General features: G+C 42.0%; 1 protein-coding gene and 1 long non-coding RNA gene across 2 annotated transcripts; both read left to right on the forward strand.

Annotated features, from left to right (window-relative positions):
* The first annotated feature begins 672 nt into the window (after positions 1-672).
* On the forward strand, positions 673-21,302 carry LOC118659115. Its single transcript, XR_004968453.1, has 3 exons — positions 673-808; positions 2,681-2,705; positions 20,574-21,302. It is a non-coding gene; the product is annotated as an uncharacterized LOC118659115 (long non-coding RNA).
* Positions 13,849-14,697, forward strand: LOC118659114 (39S ribosomal protein L13, mitochondrial). The gene has a single exon (XM_036315178.1). The coding sequence runs from the start codon at positions 13,900-13,902 to the stop codon at positions 14,434-14,436; it is 537 nt and encodes a 178-aa protein (XP_036171071.1). The 5' UTR covers positions 13,849-13,899; the 3' UTR covers positions 14,437-14,697.
* Positions 21,303-21,745: the final 443 nt, after the last annotated feature.

Genomic DNA, 21,745 nt, shown 5'->3' on the forward strand with positions numbered 1-21,745 from the left:
AATACAAAACACCTCGTGTCCAATTTAATTATTTTTACTCTGAAATGATGTCTTACTGCAACATTGTGATCCCAGATTTCTTTTTCAAATTATTTTTCTGACCTATTTAGTTAATCTCTTTATTTTCTACCTTCAAGTGCCCTTTATTCAACAGTATTGAGAACATATTATTCAGTACGTACGGTGCCAGTCACAGCGGATACAATTTGAAGAAGGGAACTATAATTAATGATGGAAGACAAGCTTTATGATTACAATGAACCATTTTAAAAGAATGAGTGTCATGAAAAGGAATTACTGGGTTTTTGTTTTTACCTAAACATGTGAATGTCCGATATAATATATCTTTAATAGGTTACAAAACTTGGACATAATTTAGACAAAAATTTGTAACAGATTGTAACACTTCTCTTACCAACCAAGAATAAGCCATCAGGGAGCACCTAATTTTCCACACTTTAAAATACATTATCACTTTTCCCTCTTATTATCATTGCCATTATAATTACGAATAAAAAGAGTGCACGAGAGGATGATAAGGGATTAGAGCTGATGTTCAAAGGAGGTTCAACCTTCTTTGGCTCCTAGCAAGGAGCGTTCTCAACCTCTCGCTACTGGCCCTTCTCGGCCACTGTAGCGGTACCTGCCGCGGCGACGTCAGGGAGGCAGAGTTCCAAAGGGAAAGCACTGCGCTGCGGGGGAGAGGAGAGGAGAGGGCGGCCCACGGCTCTCCGCGGCGCAGGCACGATTACGCCCGGCGGCCTGGCGGCTGTTGATGTTTCTACACTAGGTGTTCCGCTTGCCTGCGGTGAGGTCCGCTGCTTCGCGTGTCCTTCGCGGTGGGCCGGGTACTGACTGCCCGTGAGACAGGCCCCGGGGTGCCCCTCCTGCCGCGGCCCGGACCGCGAGCGCCCGCCCGGGGCGTCCGAGCCCCCGCGGCGCCCGCGGAGGGGGCGTTGCCCGGAGCGGTCCCCCGCGGGGGCCGGAAGTCGGAGCTGCAGCCCGGCCTCGGGCCCTCAGCCTGAGCCGGGCTCCGGGGAAATGGCCTCAGTGGAGGGATTGCAGAAAGCTGTCTTGTTTCAGGGTTCGTGAACCCTGTGGTGGTTTTCCGCTTGGAGCCTTTGTTGGTTCTGCCACTCCCCCAGAGTTATCAACGTTGGCATCGTTTTTTTTCTAGACTAGAGTGATTTAACTACATTATTATTATTTTTGTTTAAAGTAATTTTGTCCCCTTGTTAAATTACTTCCTTTTTTTCTCTTTTTAAACGTTCATTTATAGGCAGTGACGCTATTCCTTCTGTCTTGTATTTTTCGGGGTGGGGAAGGGAAGGTGGATAAGCAATGGTTCCTTTTACATTTAAGGAGCTATGATAACTCTTCTTCATAAAGGAAGCACAGCTTCCCAAAGGGAGTGGAAAGAGGAATTTGTGCTTAGCTAGTTCTTCAATTGACATTTGAAGAGTTAATATAATTATCGAAAGAAACTTCAAAGCCTTAAGAATTTATTTGAGCCAAGATTTTGAGCACAAGCCTGGAAGCAAGATCTCAGTGGATTGGGGAAAATGCCTTGGAGAATGGCAGTCTTAGGGCTCTTTTTATATATTTAGAATCAAAGGAGAACATGTAAGGAAGGTACTAGATTAAGGAGGTGGGAGAAAGCAAAGTGGGGAAATCTCCAGGAAGGATTGGGTAAAAAGTGAAATGGAGAGATGCATCCCAGCTAGTGTGCTCAGTGGTTGAGCATTGACCCATGCACCAAGAGGTCACTGGTTCTATTCCCCATCGGGGCACATGCCCGGGTTTCCTGCTGGATCCCCAGGAGGGGGCATGCAGGAGGCAGCCTAAGGACGTTTCTCTCTGATCCATATTTCTCTCTATCCCTCTCCTCTCTCTAATCAATAAAAACATTTAAAAAAACAACAAAAGGAAATGGAGTGATACATACTGCTTTTACTACAGTGGGCACAAGATAGTTAACATTTAACAGTTACAGGGAAGAGAGATGTTATGTGGGCAACAGGGTGACAACAGGGAGTTTCAGTGTTGTACTCTGCTGCTAGTGGGTCCTTTTGAAGAGTCTGGAAGCAAAAATTACTGACATGCCAAACACAGGTTCTGCTAGATATGCAAGAACAATAGACAGGGCTCCCTTAACATGAGATTAACCTTTTATGAAGGAAGCCATAGTTCTGGGACATGCTACTCACCATGATCTACCCAGTTAGGAGTTAATATTCAGACTATTCTCTTTGGTTACTTTTGGTCACTGGACTTGTCAGGTCTATGTAGCCCTCTTTTTATTTTCATAATTATTATAGATCAAAATATCAAAGTGCAGATATGTGGAATATTTATCATTTTTCATTAATTGTGAGCTCAGTGTGACTGCCCTTTACTCTGTTAATGCACTTCAGATAGTTCTAATCCCTTAATTTGATTCATCTTTATTCATAAAGCACTGGCTGAACAGTAGCAGGCCCAGTGACTGGAAGTATGCTTGCTGCCCACTCCTGGTTTGGTGACCAAGCTGAGGGGCCTTCTCATTTGAGTTTGCCTGGGCTATGCCAGGCTCCCTCTGCAGGGTGCTCAGTGTGGAGTTTGTAACCTGGTCTGGCCTAATGAGGGTGGGAGTGCTGACAGGATGGAGAGATGTCACAGCTTTTATTTTATTTTATTTCAGGTGCCTTCTCCAAGAGGGGCAGCAGGTAAGGAGAAATGGCCACGGTGTTGTTATCAGCTCAGGATCAGGTGAGGAAGGTTCTTGAACACTTTTTGGATTCAGAGGTTCAAGAACCTGCTTCATTCATTGTTGAGCTTACCGAGGCAGTAAGCCCACAGAGGGATCAGAGGGCCTGGCAGGTGAGGAATTGTGGAAGGCAGGTGTTTTCCTTGTCGCAGGGCCAGTCGCATTGTGAATTCTGCACTTAACAGTTACTTGTTGACTAGGAATTGAATGGGCCCTCAGTCCCATGCCACTGTCACACCCAGAGTTTTGTGAGGGACCCAGGGTGTTTTGCTCTATGGAGGGAGAAGACATGGAAGAGTCAGATAATTCCTTCACAACACCAGGGATTCACAGAGAAAAGGCATGGCATTTGCCTTTCCAGTCAACTCTAGCAGTATATAGTAAGGGTCCAGGTGATTTTCTAGGAAGATTTGGGAAAGAAGACCTCTGAGTCAGCAGGTATGGTCAGGGATATTCCTTAGTATTGGGCGATTTTGGACTGACAAGCAATACTGGGCTCATTTAGATGGTGAAAGGAAAAGAGGTCATAACTGTTAACGTAAAAACATTTAAACCTGTAAAGAATTTTTGTGAGTTTATTTGAACCAAACCTGTAAAGAATTTTTGTGAGTTTGAGTAGACAATTGCCGGGAAGCAGTATCTCAACAGGTTGGGATAATGCTCCAGAGAATGGCGGTTTCTTCATTTGTTTTTATACATTGCAATCAATGTATAAAGGAGGGGACCTAGGTGGGTTACGTGAAATCCATTGCTGATAGATTAGAGAAGTGGGAGAAAGCAAAGTGGGGAGACCTCTGATTGGATAAAAAGTAAAATGATAGATACATACTTAGGTGGGTGCAGGATAGCCAACAGTCAACAATTAACATGCTAACAGTGAAGGAATTTGTGGTATCTGTCCTGGTGCCCAGGCACATTAGGTTGTGCCCCAAGGGGTCTGGAAAAAGGAAAGTTACAAGTTACCCAGACATTTCAAGGATATATTATCATAGATGCAAAAAAACAATAGGCTCAGTCAAGGTAAAAATTGACCTCGTCAGGGAAAATATCGGCCTAGGACAGTGGTTGGCAAACTGCGGCTCGCGAGCCACATGTGGCTCTTTGGCCCCTTGAGTGTGGCTCTTCCACGAAATACCACGTGCTGGCACACACATACAGTGCAAAGTTGACTTAAAACTTTAAGTTTATTAAGTTAATTTTAGGGAACGTTGTGGAGTGAAAGAAGATGTAGTGTCGAGGTTTGAGAAAGGTATGTTGAGATGGTGTGGACATATAGAGAGGATGAACAAAGGAGATAGATGAAACAAGTATACAAGATGAGTGTGGATGGGAGAGTTGGAAGGGGTCGACCTCAGCGAACGTACCTCAATCAGATTGAGGACGTTTTTAGCAAAGGCCACCTTAGGAGTACCCTAATTAAGTTAATAACAACGTACCTACCTATATAGTTTAAGTTTAAAAAATTTGGCTCTCAAAAGAAATTTCAATCTTTGTACTGTTAATATTTGGCTTTGTTGACTAATGAGTTTGCCAACCACTGGCCTAGGACATGACTACCCACCATAACTGCTTTTAGTTAAAGTTTTAATTTCAGACCATCCTTTGTGGTTACTTTAGGTCTTTAAGTTTGCAAGACTGCCATGCAGGCCTTCCCTGAGCTTGTCAGGTTAGCTTGTGTCTTTTTTTTTCCTCATCCACACTTGTCCCTTCTGGTCATAAATTAACTTAAATGATGCATTGATGACCAACCTTTTGGTTTATAATGGAGTCTGGAGTCCCACGGTGCTAGGAAGGCTTATTCCTAGGATGACTCAATGTCAGCATTTGTCTTGCTGAATAGAGTGGACCACTGGGGATGGGGTAAGACCATAACCTTAGATGGCATTCAAAGTCAAATTGTTATTCAAATAAGAGGCAGGTAAATGGGAGGCAGTCAGGTCTACATGGTCCTTGTTAAAAAGTATTCTGGATCATTTCTAATTTTTGAGCCACCATGATCCGAGTCTTTTTTTTTTTCTTTTCTCTCTCTTTGAAATTTCTCTTTATTTTTTTTTAATTTATTTATTTATTTATTTATTTATTTATTTTAAATTTTGTTTTATTGCTTAAAGAATTACAAAGAGTATTACATATGTCTCCCTTTTTTTCCCCCCTTGACCTTCCCCCGGCCTCCACTACCCCCCAGTGTCTTGTGTCCATTGGTTATGTTTATATGAATGCATACAAGTCCTTCGGTTGATCTCTTTTTTTTTCCCTTTCTTATATTTATTTTCTTCAAAATGACTTTGTAGTAAATTCTTTTTTTTTCATTTTTTTATTGCTTAAAATATTACTGTTATGCCCAGATTTCAAGATCCCCAATAGACCAACAGGGAGCCAGCCGAGTCCAGTGCAAAAGCAGAGTCTTTATTATTTCAAACCTGGGTCTGGCTCCCCTACCCTCCTTACTGACACAGCAGCAAGTGGCAGAGAGAGAGAGCTAGCCCGGTGGGAAGAGGAGTTTTATAGGGGGGTGGAGTAAGGGGAGGAGAGGTGACTGTGGGCCCTGCCGATTGGCCAGGTGCAAGTCCAGGTGCAAGTCGGGTCTTGTTACACAGGATGTGGTCATATCTATGGTGCGCACCTCTCTTGATTTCTTGATTGTCATTGGTTAGTTTAAAGAAGTCCTGGGTGTGGCTAGCAGAGGCTTGGGCTTCTGGGAAGAAGCCTTGCCGAGCACAAGGCCAAGGTAAGATGGAGGGCGTAGCCCTTACCCTGGGGCAAGATGGAGGGCGTAGCCCTCGCCCTTTCAATTACAAAGAATAGTACATTTGTCTCCTTTTTTTTCCCCCTTGACTTTCCCCCAGCCTCCCCTATCCGCCAGTGTCTTGTGTCTATTGGTTATGCTTATATGCATACATGCATACAAGTCCTTTGGTTGATCTCTTATCCCCTCCCTCCCCAACCCTCCCCAACCTTCCTGCTATAGTTTGACAGTCTGGTTAATGTTGCTCTGTCTCTGTATCTATTTTTGTTCATCAGTTTATAATGCCCTTTATTATCAATAAATGAGTGAGATCATGTGGTATTTTTCTTTCACTGACTGGCTTATTTCACTTAGCATAATGCTCTCTAGTTCCATGCATGCTGTTGCAAATGGTAAGAATTCCTTCTTTTTGGAGCAGCATAGTATTCCATTGTGTATATGTACCACAGTTTTCTAATCCATTCATCTGTTGATGGACTGGATGTTTCCAAATCTTAGCATTGGTAAATTGTGCTGCTATGAACATAGGGATGCATATATCCTTTCTGATTGGTGTTTTCTGGTTTCTTGGGATATGTTCCTAGCAGTGGGATCACTGGGTCAAATGGGAGTTCCATTTTTAACTTTTTGAGGAAACTCCACACTGTCTTCCATAGTGGCTGCACCAGTCTGCATTCCCACCAGCAGTGCACGAGTGTTCCTTTTTCTCCGAATCCTCTCCAGCACTTGTTGTTTGTTGATTTGTTGATGATAGCTATTCTGACAGGTGTGAGATGGTACCTCATTGTTGTTTTGATTTGCATCTCTCGGATGATTAGTGACTTGGAGCATGTTTTCATGCTCTTGGCTTTCTGAGTGTCCTCTTTTAAAAAGTGTCTATTTAGATCCGTTGCCCATTTTTTGATTGGATTGTTTATCTTCCTTTTGTTAAGTTGTATGAGTTCCCTATAAATGTTGGGGATTAAACCTTTATCGGTGATAACATTCGCAAATATGTTCTCCTATGCAGTGGGTTTTCTCGTTGTTTTGTTGATGATTTCTTTTGCTGTGCAGAAGCTTTTTATTTTGATGTAGTTCCATTTGTTTATTTTCTCTTTAGTTTCCAATGCCCTAGGAGCTGTATCGGTGAAGAAATTGCTTCAGCATATGAATGAGATTTTGTTGCCTTTGGATTCCTCTAGTATTTTTATGGTTTCCCATCTTACATTTAAGTCCTTTATCCATTCTGAGTTTATTTTTGTGTATGGTGTAAGTGGGTGGTCTAGTTTCATTTTTTTGCATGTATCTGTCCAATTTTCCCAGCACCATTTATTGAAGAGACTGTCTTGACTCCATTGTATGTTCTTGCCTCCTTTGTCAAATATTAATTGAGCATATTGGTTCGGGTCGATTTTTGAGTTCTCTATTCTATTCCATTGATCTATATGTCTGTTCTTGTGCCAGTACCAGGCTGTTTTGAGAACAGTGCCTTTGTAATACAGCTTGATATCTGGTATTGAGATCCCACCTACTTTGTTCCTCTTTCTCAGGATCGCTGCAGCTATTTGGGGTCTTTTTTTATTCCAGATGAATTTTTGGAGAGTTCCTTCTAGGTCTGTGAAATATGTCGTTGGTATTTTAATGGGGAGTGCGTTGAATTTATAGATTGCTTTGGGTAGTATGGACATTTTAATGATGTTGATTCTACCATTCCATGAACATGGTATGTTCTTCCATCTGTTTATGTCTTCCTCTAGCTCTTTTTTCAACGTCCTTTAGTTTTCTGAGTAGAGGTCTTTTACCTCTTTAGTTAAGTTTATTCCTAGGTATCTTACTTTTTTTGGTGTGATGGTAAATGGGATTGCTTTTTTTTTTTTATTGCTTAAAGTATTACAAAGAGTATTACATATGTCTCCTTTTTTATCCCCTCCGCCCTTGACAATCCCCTGGCCTCCCCTACCCCCCAGTGTCTTATGTCCATTGGTTATGCTTATATGCATGCATACAAGTCCTTTGGTTGATCTCTTACCCACCCCCCTCCTGCCCTCCCACCCTCCCCGGCCTTCCTGCTGTAGTTTGACAGTCTGTTCGAGGCAGCTCTGCCTCTGTATCTATTTTTGTTCATAAGTTTATAATGGTCTTCATTATCCAGAAATGAGTTACATCATGTGGTATTTTTCCTTTATTGTCTGGCTTATTTCACTTAGCATAAAGCTCTCCAGTTCCATCCATGCTGTTGCAAATGGTACGAGTTCCTTCTTTTTTATAGCAGCATAGTATTTCATCATGTAGATGTACCACAGTTTTCTAATCCATTCATCTGTTGATGGGCACTTAGGCTGTTTCCAGAACTTAGCTATGGTGAATAGTGCTGCTATGAACATATGGGTGCATATATCCTTTCTTATTGGTGTTTCTGGTTTCCTGGGATATATTCCTAGAAGTGGGATCACAGGGTCAAATGGGAGTTCCATTTGTAGTTTTTTGAGGAAACTCCATACTGTCTTCCATAGTGGCTGCACCAGTCTGCATTCCCACCAGCAGTGCACAAGTGTTCCTTTTTCTCCACATCCTCTCCAGCACTTGTCGTTTGTTGATTTGTTGATGATAGCCATTCTGACAGGTGTGAGATGGTACCTCATTGTTGTTTTGATTTGCATCTCTCGGATGATTAGTGACTTTGAGCATGTTTTCATATGTCTCTTGGCTTTCTGAATGTCCTCTTTTGAAAGGTGTCTATTTAGATCCTTTGCCCATTTCTTGATTGGATTGTTTATCTTCCTTTTGTTAAGTTGTATGAGTTCCCTATAAATTGTTTAGATTAGGCCCTTATCAGATATGACACTGGCAAATATGTTTTCCCATGCAGTGGGTTTTCTTGTTGTTTTGTTGATGGTTTCTTTTGCTGTGCAGAAGCTTTTTATTTTGATGTAGTTCCATTTGTTTATTTTCTCTTTAGTTTCCAATGCCCTAGGAGCTGTATCGGTGAAGAAATTGCTTCGGCATATGTCTGAGATTTTGTTGCCTTTGGATTCTTCTAGTATTTGTATGGTTTCCCGTCGTATATTTAAGTCCTTTATCCATTTTGAGTTTATTTTTGTGTATGGTGTAAGTTGGTGGTCTAGTTTCATTTTCTTGGATGTATCTGTCCAGTTTCCCCAGCATCTTTTGTTGAAGACACTATCTTTACTCCATTGTATGTTCTTGCCTCCTTTGTCAAATATTAATTGAGCATATTGTTTTGGGCTGATTTCTGGGGTCTCTATTCTATTCCATTGATCTATATGTCTGTTCTTGTGCCAGTACCAGGCTGTTTTGAGAACAGTGCCTTTGTAATACAGCTTGATATCTGGTATTGAGATCCCACCTACTTTGTTCTTTCTCAGGATCACTGCAGATATTTGGGGTCTTTTTTTATTCCAGATGAATTTTTGGAGAGTACGTTCTAGGTCTGTGAAATATGCCATTGGTATTTTAATGGGAAGTGCGTTGAATTTATAGATTGCTTTGGTCAGTATGGACATTTTAATGATGTTGATTCTACCAATCCAAGAACATGGTATGTTCTTCCATTTCTTTATGTCTTCCTCTATCTCTTTTTTCAATGTCCTGTAGTTTTCTGAGAAGAGGTCTTTTACGTCTTTAGTTAAGTTTATTCCTAGGTAGGTTAATTTTTTTGGTGCGATGGTAAATGGGATTGCTTTTTTAGTCTCTCTTTCTGCACATTCACTATTGGTGTATAGAAATGCCATAGATTTCTTGGCGTTAATTTTGTATCCTGCTACATTGCCGAATTCTTTTATTAAGTCTAATAGTTTATTGATGGAGTCTTTAGGGTTTTTTAAGTATAGTATCATGTCATCTTCAAATAAGGACAGTTTTACTTCTTCTTTTCCAATTTGGATGCTTTTTATTTCTTCTTCTTATCTAATTGCAATGGCTAATACTTCCAGTACTATGTCGAACAGGACTGGTGAGAGTGGGCATCCCTGTCTTGTTCCTGTTCTTAGGGGAAATGGTGTTAGTTTTTGTCCGTTGAGTATGATGTTGGCTGTGGGCCTGCCATATATGGCTTTTATTATGTTGAGGTATGATCCTTCAATTCCCACCTTGCTTAGAGTTTTTATCAAAAATGGGTGTTGGATTTTGTCAAACGCTTTTTCTGCATCTATTGATATGACTATGTGGTTTTTTTCTTTCAATTTGTTTATGTGATGTATCACGTTTATTGATTTGCGGATATTGTACCATCCTTGCATCCCTGGGATGAATCCTACTTGGTCGTGGTGTATGATATTTCTGATGTACTGCTGGCTCTGATTTGCTAGGATTTTGTTGAGGATTTTGGCATCTGTGTTCATGAGGGATATTCGCCTATAATTCTCTTTCATTGTGTTGTCTTTACCTGGTTTTGGTATTAGGGTGGTGCTGGCTTCATAGAATGAGCTGGGAAGTGTTCTTCCTCTTGAATTGTTTGGAATAGTCTGAGGAAGATAGGTTTTAGTTCTTTCTTGAATGTTTGGTAAAACTCCCCTGTGAAGCCGTTTTGCCCCAGGCTTTTGTTTGCTGGGAGCTTTTGGATGACTGCTTCAATTTCTTCCATAGTTATTGGCCTATTGAGATTTTTAGAATCTTCCGGATTGAGTTTTGGAAGGTTGTATTTTTCTAGGAATATGTCCATTTCCTCTAGGTTGTCTAGTTTGTTAGAGTAGAGTTGTTTATAGTATTTTTTAACAATTCTTTGAATTTTTGTGGAGTCTGTTGTTATTTCGCCCCTTTCATTTCTGATTTTGTTTATTTGAGTCCTCTCTCTTTGCTTCTTGGTGAGCCTGGCTAGAGGTTCATCAATCTTGTTTATCCTTTCAAAGAACCAGCTCTTGGTTTCATTGATCTTTTGTATTGTGTTTTTGGTCTCTATGTCGTTTATTTCTGCTCTGATCTTTATTATCCCCTCCCTTCTGCTCACTCTGGGCTTTTCTTGTTGCTCTCTTTCTAATTCTTTGAGTTGTAGAGTTAGATGATTTACTATCATTTTTTCTTGTTTTTTTGAGGTAGGCCTGTAGTGCTATAAACTTCCCTCTCAGGACTGCTTTCATTGTGTCCCATAGATTTTGGATTGTTTTGTTTCCATTGTCATTAGCTTCCAGGGTGTTTTTAATTTCTTCTTTGATCTCATTGGTAACCCAATCATTATTTAGTAGCATGCTATTCAGCTTCCAAGTATTTGAGTTTTTTGGATTGTTTTTATTGTAGTTTATTTCTAATATTATGCTATGTGGTCTGAGAAGATGCTTGGTATGATTTCAATCTTCTTGAATTTGGCGATACTTTGCTTATGACCCAATATGTGGTCTATTTTTGAAAATGTCCCATGTGCACTTGAGAAGAACATATATTCCATGGCTTTGGGGTGAAATGTTCTGAGGATGTCAATTAAGTCCATCTGATCTAGTGAGTCATTTAGGCTTGCTGTTTCTTTGCTGATTTTTTTTCTAGAGAATTTATCCAGTGCTGTCAGTGGTGTGTTTAAGTCCCCTACTATGATTTTGTTGTTGCTGAACTCTCCCTTGTTTTTTTCCATGATGTTTTTTACATATTTGGGTGCTTCTGCATTGGGTGCATACATGTTTATCAGGGTTATATCCTCTTGTTGTATCGATCCCTTTTGTATTATGAAGTGGGCTTCCTTATCTCTTGTCATGCCTTCACTTTGAGGTCTATCTTGTCGGATATAAGTATTGCTACCCCAGCTTGTTTTCATTTCCATTTCCTGAAAGAGATTTTTCCATCCCATCACTTTCAGTCTGTGTGAGTCCCTTGTTCTGAAGTGGGTCTCTTGTAGACAGAATATATATGGGTCATGTCCGTTTATCCACTCAGCCACTCGATGTCTTTTGATTGGAGCATTTAGTCCGTTTACATCAAGTTATTATTGAAAGGTACTTATCTGTAGTCATTTCTATTTTTTGTGCCTGTGTTCTTTCTTACCTTTTTATTTCTTCTTTTTACAGCATTCCCTTTAGCATTTCTTGCATTGCTGGCTTGGTAGTGATAAACTCCCTTAGCCTTTTTTTGTTTACAAACTCCTGATTTCCCCTTCAATTTTGATTGATTGTCTTGCTGGATAGAGTATTCTTGGATTCAGTCCTTTGCTTTGCAACACTTTGTATATTTCCTTCCATTCCCTTCTAGCTTGATGTGTTTCTGTTGAGAAATCATTTGATAATCTGATGTGGGATCCTTTGTAGGTAACTCTCTGTCTCTCTCTGCACCCTTTAAGATTTGTTATGTACTCTCTTTGTCATGTACATTTGCCATAGTTATTATGACGTGTCTTGGTGTGGGTCTTTTGGGGTTCATCTTGCTTGGGACTCTCTGTACTTGTGTAACTTTTTTCTTCCCCATATTTGGGAAGTTTTCTGTCATTATTTCTTCAAATAGATTTTCTAATCTTTGCTGCTCTTCTTGTCCTTCTGGCAGCCCTATTATGCGTATGTTACTTTGTTTCATGTTGTCCCAATGCTCCTTAGGCTCTCCTCCTGCTTTTTAATTTTTTTCTCCAGTTGCTGTTCAGATTGAGCTTGTTTCTCTACCTTATCTTCTAACTCACTAATCCAGTCCTCTGCTTCTTCTAGTCTACTGTTGAAACCTTCCATGGTGTTTTTGATTGTAGCTATATCACTTTTTATTTCTTCCTGATTCTTGCATAGGTTGTTGATTTTCTCATCCATCCGGTGAATGAATTATACAACCATTTCTCTGAATTCTTTTTCTGTCATGTTGCATGCTTCAATTTCATTAATTTCCTTTCTTGGCGACTCCTCATTTTCTTTCCTCTTGGAGTTGTGTTGTCTCACCATTCTGACTATCTCCAGATGGTTCAAACATTGAGTTGCATGGGCGTGGACCATGTGCAGTGGGAGCTTCGCACCACCCTAGTGTCACTGGAGAGTTTTGACACTAAGATGTGCGGTTGTCGTGGGTTGGTGGAAACCAGGCTCGCTCAGAGTCAGAGTTACCAGTGCTCAATGTGGCCTCATGTGTGCACTTAGAATCAGGGACCCTGCCTGCACTGTGCTGGAACAGAGACCCCCCTGGAGTGTGTTGAACATCAGAGCACCCTAGTGTGCGCCAGGAGTCAGAGTTCCCCAAAAATACAGTATCAGAGTCTCTGTTGCTTCGTGTGGCCTCGCATTGAGAATCAGGGTCCCTGTGTGCATTGCACCAAGAATTGGAGTCACTGGCTCTTAGTGTGAATGCACAGGGAATCAGGGATCCCAGGCGCAGGTGATAAGAAACACAGTCAAGTCACTGGTGCTTGGTGCTGCCTCCTGCCCACTTAATCAGGGTCCCGGGGTCTGTGCTGCGCAGGACAAGTTCCTGGTGTTCATGCGTTAGCTCCCAGGCCAAGGCTCCTGCAGCCCCTGCTGTGCAGGACAAGTTCCCTGTATTCACGTGCGCGTAAGCTCCCAGGCCAAGGCTCCTATAGCAGCACTGAGGCCCAGGCAAGGGGTGGGTCTATCAGTTACTATGGAGCTGCCCTTGAGCCTGCGGGGAGGGGGATGGGCTCTGTTACTCACAGAGATCTGCCGCGGGTATGTCTGGATTCTTGGTGTCTCTAGGTCTGTAGCTATGGTTGCAGGTCTCTGTCCCCAGTGGCTGCAGGGTCCTGGTTTGCGTCTGAGACCAGACCGGGTGGTGCTGAGGCCAGGATCCTAGTCTCAAGCAGCCCTGTTTCTCAAGAAGGCGTGGTCTCTGTGCCCGCGCTGGCCCCCCAGGATTGTCCATGCTAGGAGCGGGGCTCCGCTGTCTAAGACTGCCCTGTTTAGCAGCCCTTAGAAGACCTGCAGAATCTAGCTGTCCCTAGCTCATACACACACACACACCACACACGTCCACACACTCCTCTATCACTCCCTCGCGCTCTCACACTCTCTCCCTCCCTACCTTCCTGCTGGTCACCATCTTCCTCTCTCCAACTACTGCTTTTGCAAGTTAATTTACAACTCTTGCCTCCCCCCCCCCCAGGCTGTGCCTGTTTCCTGAGCTCTCTGATCACCAGCCACTGGGACTAGGCTTATCCTCCCTGAAGTTAAAGTGAACAAAGTTACTTTTACCCCATCACATGGTACTCACTCACTGTGCTCTGCAGGCCACTTGAAAAAATCAGGCTCTAAGGTCAGATGCTTCTTTCTACAAAAATGGACTATTATATCCTTCAATAAGTTAGTATACTTAAGCATTTCTGAAATGTTAGTAATTTGAGCAGTTATGTCCCAACAGACTAGAATTATTGAACTTGACGGAGGCCAACATTATCTAGTTTTTCCCAGTTTATCAGGAATAGGAAGCACTCAAGGACTGAAATGTCCATTTGTTTAAAAAACACACACAGGAGACTGGAGGACGGCCCTGCGAGTCGGGTAGCATGTCGAGTTTCTCTAGGGCGCCCCAGCAATGGGCCACTTTTGCTCGAGTTTGGTATCTCTTAGATGGGAAAATGCAGCCCCCTGGCAAACTTGCTGCTGTGGCATCAATTAAACTTCAAGGATTGCATAAACCTGTGTATCATCAACTGAGTGACTGTGGTGATCATGTTGTCATAATGAACACAAGGCACATAGCATTTTCTGGAAACAAATGGGAACAAAAAGTATACTCCTCACATACTGGCTACCCAGGTGGATTCACACAAGTAACAGCTGCACAACTTCACCGAAAGGATCCAGTGGCAATTGTAAAACTAGCTATTTATGGCATGCTCCCAAAAAACCTTCACAGGAGGACCATGATGCAGAGACTGCATCTTTTCCCAGATGAGGATATACCAGAAGATATTCTTAAGAATTTAGTGGAAGAGCTTCCACAACCACGAAAAGTACCCAAACGTCTAGATGAGTACACACAAGAAGAAATAGAGGCTTTCCCAAGATTGTGGACTCCACCTGAAGATTACCGGCTATAAAGAAATGAAAATTGCAGAAAATCACAACGAGGTGATTGAAACTTCTTCCTGATGAGTTTCCCCTGACCTGCAGGGCCAAGTGAAGCGCTCCTGCATTGGGGTGGAAGCTGTTATGGGCGCTGAAAGGTGGTGGAGAAAGGTCAGGAAGGGATCTTCCTTCTACAGGAAATTGCAATAGAATACATTATTTTATAGAACTGCTGTCATGTAAATTGGATTTGAATGTTATCAGTAGTGATAAGAATAAAGTTGGCTAACTATTCCAAAAAAAAAAAAAAAAAAAAAAAAACACACACAGGAAAGCTATTGGGGGTAGAGTCTAAGCAAAGCAAAAATCATTGAATTCACTCTTTGCCTCCTGGGACTATTGAATATCATTGTTTTAGACTTGTGAGGAACAAACTTTTCTGAGTCATTTAATGCTCCACCTGCACCTTTTCCCACAACCATTCATTTCAATTCTCTAATTCTTGAGGAAATTTCTAGGAAAATATAACTTCCCTGTGTTAGTCTGTTTGAATTTCTGTAATGAAATATCACAGACTGGGTGGCTTATAAACAAATTTATTCTCACTGTTGAAGGCTGCCAGGTCCAAGATCAAGGCACTAGCATGGTTGTGTTCTGATGGAGACCCTCTATCAGCTTTAAAGCTAGTGCCTTGTGTTAACACATGATGGAAGGGATAATGGGGGACCTCTTAAAAGGACACTAATCACATTTATGAGGCTCCACCCTCATGATAATCACCTCCCAAAGGTTCCATTTTCTAATGCCGTAGCCTGGATTGCCCCTAATTGCTTCTGCTTGCCAGCCTGATCATCCCTAACTGATCCCCTGCTGGCTTGATTGCCCCTAACCATCTCTGCCTCAGCCCAGCACCCGGGACCCAGGATTCCCTCCTCCAGCTGACTATAGGCACCTGGAATCTGGGCTTCCCTCCTTCTGGTCAACCATAGGCACACAGGACCCTGGCTGGGTTTGCCCCCTGGTTGCAGGCGCAGGGGATGGTGGGCTGGTGGCTTCGCCCGGGCTGCAGCTGCAGGTGCTGGCACCTGGGACCACAGGGTGGGCGGCTTCTCTGTCTCCCAGGCCGCAGCCATCCACAGGCACTGGTGCCCGGGACTGCTGGCAGGCAGCTTCGCCTGGGCCCGGCTTTGTCAGGAAGGATGTGCGGGTGGTCGTCCAGAAGACATGTGGTCTAATTAGCATATTACCCTTTTATTAGAATAGATTATGATGTGTTTTTTCTTGCCATCATTAACCATAGTAACTGTTGCTTATGTATTAAAGTTCTGTTCCTGCTAAGTCTAGAAACAGCCTCAGAATCCTTCTCACCATTCATCTTAAGTCTGATGCTTAGTTGATCAGAATTAATACCTGAGGTGAAGCCTCTTACTGTAAATGTATCCCAGAATATATGGCATCCTCTCTGCTTTATGATCCAGCTAATAATACATTGCCTCAATCATGTTGATTGAGGTCATTTTTCCCCTTGCAGTTTCTAGTAGTAGATTACCATCTACTACCTAGGAAGTAAAATTGACTGTCTCCATGTAGATCACAAAATAAGGCATTTTTCCCATCAATAAAATTTCATTCTTTCAGCATGAGTAATTTTGTCAACAACGTTTTGAGGCAGTAACAGTTTATAACAAATTGAATGAATTATTGTTTCAGGTACTGTGCTGTGTCATACACAGATTTCATTTTATCTTTGCAACAACTCCATACAGTAGGTACTATAATGACACAGATGAGAACACTGAGGTATAGAGAGATCAGGTAACTTGACCAGTAAAACCTGAAAGTGGCTGAGTCTCATTTCAAATCCATGAGCCATGCCATTTAACCATTACGCTCCACTCAGTATTGTGCTAGAGCCTGCTCTTACTGGCTCACAAATTTTCAGGAATGTTGCAAGCTGGTTGTTAAACATGGTCATTATTAAAAATTAAATTATGTAATCTTAAAAGTGAATAAATTACATTAAAACCAAAGGTAATACATACTCTAAATTCATCACGCCTTAATTATTTACTATACTTTACTGTTCTGACTCTTGACATTATTTATATATTTTGGGTCTTTCTGGTAGAATATAATAGTGTATTACTGCATTTTTCTCCTCAGCTCTGCATTTAGTGGCATCATATTAGCAGCCAAAATCAGCCATGGAAGGAGAATTTATGCCACAGAAATTGGCCGATACTATAAATCAGGGTTTTGTTTTCTTTGATTGAGAGCCAGTTGTTAAACATTTATTGGCACAACACTGACCACATTGGTGGCGGTGGTCTTGTCAGAATGTGTAATATAATGCAGATGAAAATCTATTTAAACAGACTTGATGTAGATATTTTCAAAGATGGAAGAATTGTCCCTGTCAACTATTTTAGTTGATTCATATCTTCACTAATTGTCATCATTGCAAAGTTTTTAGTCCCCATATGGATTGCTGGATATAATATGTCATGCCCTGTCCCTGTCCCCTCCCTTTGTAGCCCTTGTTACCTTACGGACTCTAGTTTTCTATTTATATGTTTAAGTACCAACCTTACTGGCATAAAAATGTAAGCTTTTAAGACTGCTCTCTCTGTTCTGTATCCTTCAGATGAAAAGTGGAGTTGGGTTGCAGCACAGGAGAGAAGGGGAGTATTGAAGTAATGACTGCAGTAGGAGAAGAGGGAACTTATTTCTCGGGCCACAGGCGCTGGCGCCCTGGACTACAGGGCTGGCAGCTCTTCCAGGTGGCTACAGCCTGGGACCTGGGGGCAGGTGGCTTGTCTGTCTCCTGGGCCGCAGTCAACCACAGGCGCTGGCACCTGGACCGCAGGTGGGCGGCTTCTCTGTGTCCCCTGTGATGCAGTGTGGGCAGCTTCTCCGGCTGGCTGGAGCCTGAGATCACGGGCAGCTTCTCCGGCTGGCTGCAGCCTGGGCTTAAGGGGCAGGCAGCTTCTTTGTCTCCTAGGCTGCAGTCAGCCTCAGGTGCTGGGGCCCAGTTGCTCAGTCTTCCAGAGGACATGGGGTGGGCGGATGTGGGGCAGGCAGCTTCTCCAGCTTGCTGTGGTCTGAGATCCTGGGGCAGGCGGCTTCTTCGTCTCCCAGGCCACAGCCAGTCTCAGGCACTGGGTCCAGGTTCTCTGTCTCCCCTGGGATGCAGTGTGGATGGCTTTGGCTGGCTGTGGCCTGGGATCATGGGGTAGGCAGCTTCTTCATCTCCCAGGCCAAAGCTAGCCTCAGGCGCTAGAGCCGGACTTCTCTGTCTCCCCTGACTTTTGCGTCTCCAACAGGCCTGGAGGGGCCAGAGCCAGGATGTTTGCATGGTAGCTGTGGCTGCAAGCAAGTATCCCAGCTCTGCCCTCCGCCATCTTTGTTGGGTTAATGTGCATATCACTCTGGATTGGCTGGTGGGTGTGGCTGGTGGGCATGGCTTAGCATAGCAGAGGGATGGCTAATTTGCATGTTTATTATTATATAGGATCTCCTTAAAAATGTGAAGGTATTACTGATCTAAGAAATGTTAAGTATTTAACTTGCCACCTAAAATCTAAGGCTTCTAAAAGTTAAAAGTTCAAATTGAATTGGGAAAGATTATATAGTTACAATAATAAAATGCATAAAGTTTAGAAATTCATTTTCAAGAAAAACAATTCTTGTGTTTTCTCTGGAGAAATTAATAGTTCAAAATATATTGTAGTACTTATGTGTACTATGTGTGGTAAAATTACAACCTAGAATATAATATTTTATATGGCCTGATTAAAAAAGAGGATTAATTCTATAGTCTAAACCAAATTTTTAATATAAAAACCAGTTTAAATTTAATATCTTTTAGAATAATTACAAAAAGTGTATAATATAATTTTTGGGTTATATATGTTTGATAGTCTTTCCAAGTTAAATTTCAAGACTTTAACCAAAAAATAGTTTTGGGACTTTTCAAGGGCCCTGAAATGATTCAAGGATTTACTCTCTTCTTAAAAGAAATATCTTTGAACTAAATTAGGCCAATCTAATATACTTGAAATCACGTGGGAAGCTTTATCAAATAAAAATTAATAACTGTATTTTGTTTATATACATACTAGAGGCCCGGGGCAAGAAATTCCCTCAGCCCAGCCTACACCCTCTCACAATCTGGGACCGCTGGCTCCTAACCACTCACCTGCCTGCCTGCCTGATTGCCCTTAACCGCTTCTGCCTGCCAGCCTGATCGCCCCCTAACCACTCCCCTGCCAGCCTGATTGATGCCTAACTGCTCCCCTGCTGGCCTGATCACCCACAACTGCTCTCTCCTGCTGGCCTGATCGCACACAATTGCCCTCCCCTGCCGTGACCCACCGCCTCTGTTGGAACGCGCCTCCTCTGCGCGAGGTGGCGGAGACGCCATGACTGGCCTCCTCCGCGCAATAAGGAGCCACGGGACCCCCAGGCCTCACTGCGTGGAGCGGCTGTTGGGCCCCGCCTCGGCTGTGCACATGGCCTTCTTGTGGTGGCCATCTTGTGGTGGCCATCTTATGATGATGTTGTGCATGAGGGCCACCTAGGCTTTTATTAGTGTAGATATTTAAAATGTTATAAAAGTCTCAACCTCTAAGGGGAGGCAGGACAAAGTTGCTGAATACCTCTTAACCCAAACCAGATTATTTGGCAACAGAATTTTAAAATAAGAAGCCTCAGACAGCCTGCTCTTCAAATAGGCTAGGGGGATGGGGCAGCATCTGTACTTCATAGGTCAAATGTATAAGTTTGCTTACTTTGCTTTTTCAATAAAGATGCCTACTTTAGTTACTTAAATTAGCTTTTTACAATATAATCAATGTCTCATATAAACTCAGTTATATGAGAAGCCAATATTTTATAAGCAATTGATTCTACCAAAATCCAAAGTAAAAATTTGCATACATATGCAAATGAGCACTAGCCAAAAATAATGCTGTTTAAAAGTAAATTTAAAGCTTAATAAAAAGGAGAAATTTTAAAATCTTTCCCACTAATGTTTACAAAATAAACTAAAAGTTATTATTCAAGCATTAAATCTCACCAAAATAAGACACCATAAGTAAAAGAGAGTTACTTTTACTTGATATGTATGCATACCTCTCTCCTATTGGTATTTCTGAAAAGCAACCAAGTTTATTGGTCTGTATAAAAGAAAGAAAAAGGTTTTTAAAAGAAACTCCCTAAGTGTGGCCTAGAAGTTACTCTGGGAGAAAAAACAGGAGATTCCCTTTATATATCTAGAAAACTGTAATTAAAAATCAATGTATTAGGCCTCAAAAAGAAAAGTAAATAATTTACATTTTGCTTCTTTAAACAAAGCTTATGTCAATATTCTCAAGGACTGATAGCAGGAATCCAATTTGTGTCATTAACTGTCCACACCCAAGGACAAATGAAGTTAGAAAATAAGCCTTATTTTAGACTGATTTAAATTGGCCAATTGAAATAAGTGAATATTCAGGGGAACATATTTGTACTAGGCAGGAACCTATTCCTGGAGCATTAGCTATTTTTTACTGATGGCTTCTTTAATGGCAAAGCTGCTTATCATATAATGGATTCACACCAAGTCATCCATACTAGTCACACTTTTATACAAAAAATCGAATTAGAAGCTATCAGGCTGCGCTGCACGATTTATGCTGCTGGCCTGGTAAACAGAATTACAACTGCTCAATTAAAATGGCTCAGTGAACAAAGTCTATTTATACTATTTAAACAAGTCCTGGTCCTTTAACAAAAGGAAATGACTTTATTAAAACAGGCCACAGAATCGCATCAGCTTTTACATCAGCCTACCAAAATATTGTACAGCAGGCAAAACAAATTATCAAAAAAAAAAAAAAATGTCCCCCTTGTATGTTACATCTGCCTCAAGGGCCTGTAAAATCCCAACTTGAAAAACAAAAAAGGGGGAATAGTAGAGAAATCTCCTGTAAGTAAACTACATCAAGCTTTAATTACTTTAAAATTTTTCACTTGTAATGCTGATGGCAAGACACCAATGGAATCACACTGGTGTCAGAATAAGCCAAAGGAAAATGGTCTGGTTAAATGGAAAGATCCTGAGTCTGGGTTATGGAAGGGTCCTTTTTATTAACCTTTGATTGAGGATATACTTGTGTATTTCCAGAAAACTCCAAGCCCATGTGAAAACTTCAACAATGGATCCGAGAGAGGAACTGACCAGACTACTCCAACCACAGATAGCAGTAGCCCCAAGCAACACACTGACGAGACAGAGGAGAAACAGTCCAGAGATGGGGGATGGTAAAGACTCCTTGCCATGTTACCAGTCATCAGCTGTGCGTTGATGCAGGTTGCCCTGGACAAAGCCAAAGAAAGTCAGACCTGCATGCTATTGCCAACTGTTTGTCCATCATCCAGAACTCGAATATCATTGCAGTCATGTCACAGGGGACAGTGATTGGGAAGGGGACTCAAAGAACTGATGGCCCAGAAAGGAGCCTACTACAAACTAATTCCTTAAATGCCTGACAGCAATTTAAAAGGACATGAAAGAACTCAATCCTTTTCATTGAATATTTCTAGTCTGCAGATATGGAATGAAAAGTCTTAAAAGGACTCAAGCCCTGTAAATGGCATACACCTTTCTAAATTTATTAAGAAAACAAAAAGGGGGAAATGCTGGAGGCAAAAAAGAACAGTAGTTAACATATAAATGGAGAAGTCCGCTGGAAGGCTATTGGACTTTGATATTCAACTGAAAAATCAGCATTATATTATCCTGTTGTTGGCTGAATGGCTGAAGGCAATCCCCTAACCCAGTGGTTGGCAAACTGCGGCTCAGCAAACCACGGCTCTCCAGCCACATGCAGCTCTTTGGCCCCTTGAGTGTGGCTCTTCCACAAAATACCGACTTCTGTGCATGGGTCATGAAGTTTTAATTGCACTGTATGTGCGCACCCCCATGTGGTATTTTGTAGAAGAGCCACACTCAAGGGGCCAAGAGCCACAGGTGGCTTGCGAGCCGTGGTTTGCCGACCATGGCCCTAATCTGATAATCCTTTTACTGTTTACCAAACTTTACCTTTGATATGTCTGTTTGCATTCCTAAAGGGCAAATGTGTATTCAAGTAAATAAAAGATGATGGGTCTGGGGTTTCAGCAAGCTTCTCTGCTAGAGGGAAGTTATCCACCTGGCTCCCCATGCCTTCTAAATTTATATTTCTTGTCTAGTGTATCCATATGTGCATCAGCCCTTTCTCCAGACCTTGAACCTTAGCCATGCTGGTTGCAGCTTTAAGCACTTCTCTCTTCTGTCTACACTTGCTCTTCCCATTC

The sequence above is a fragment of the Myotis myotis genome, unplaced genomic scaffold, assembly GCF_014108235.1.
Source record: "Myotis myotis isolate mMyoMyo1 unplaced genomic scaffold, mMyoMyo1.p scaffold_m19_p_6, whole genome shotgun sequence".
Taxonomy (NCBI): domain Eukaryota; kingdom Metazoa; phylum Chordata; class Mammalia; order Chiroptera; family Vespertilionidae; genus Myotis; species Myotis myotis.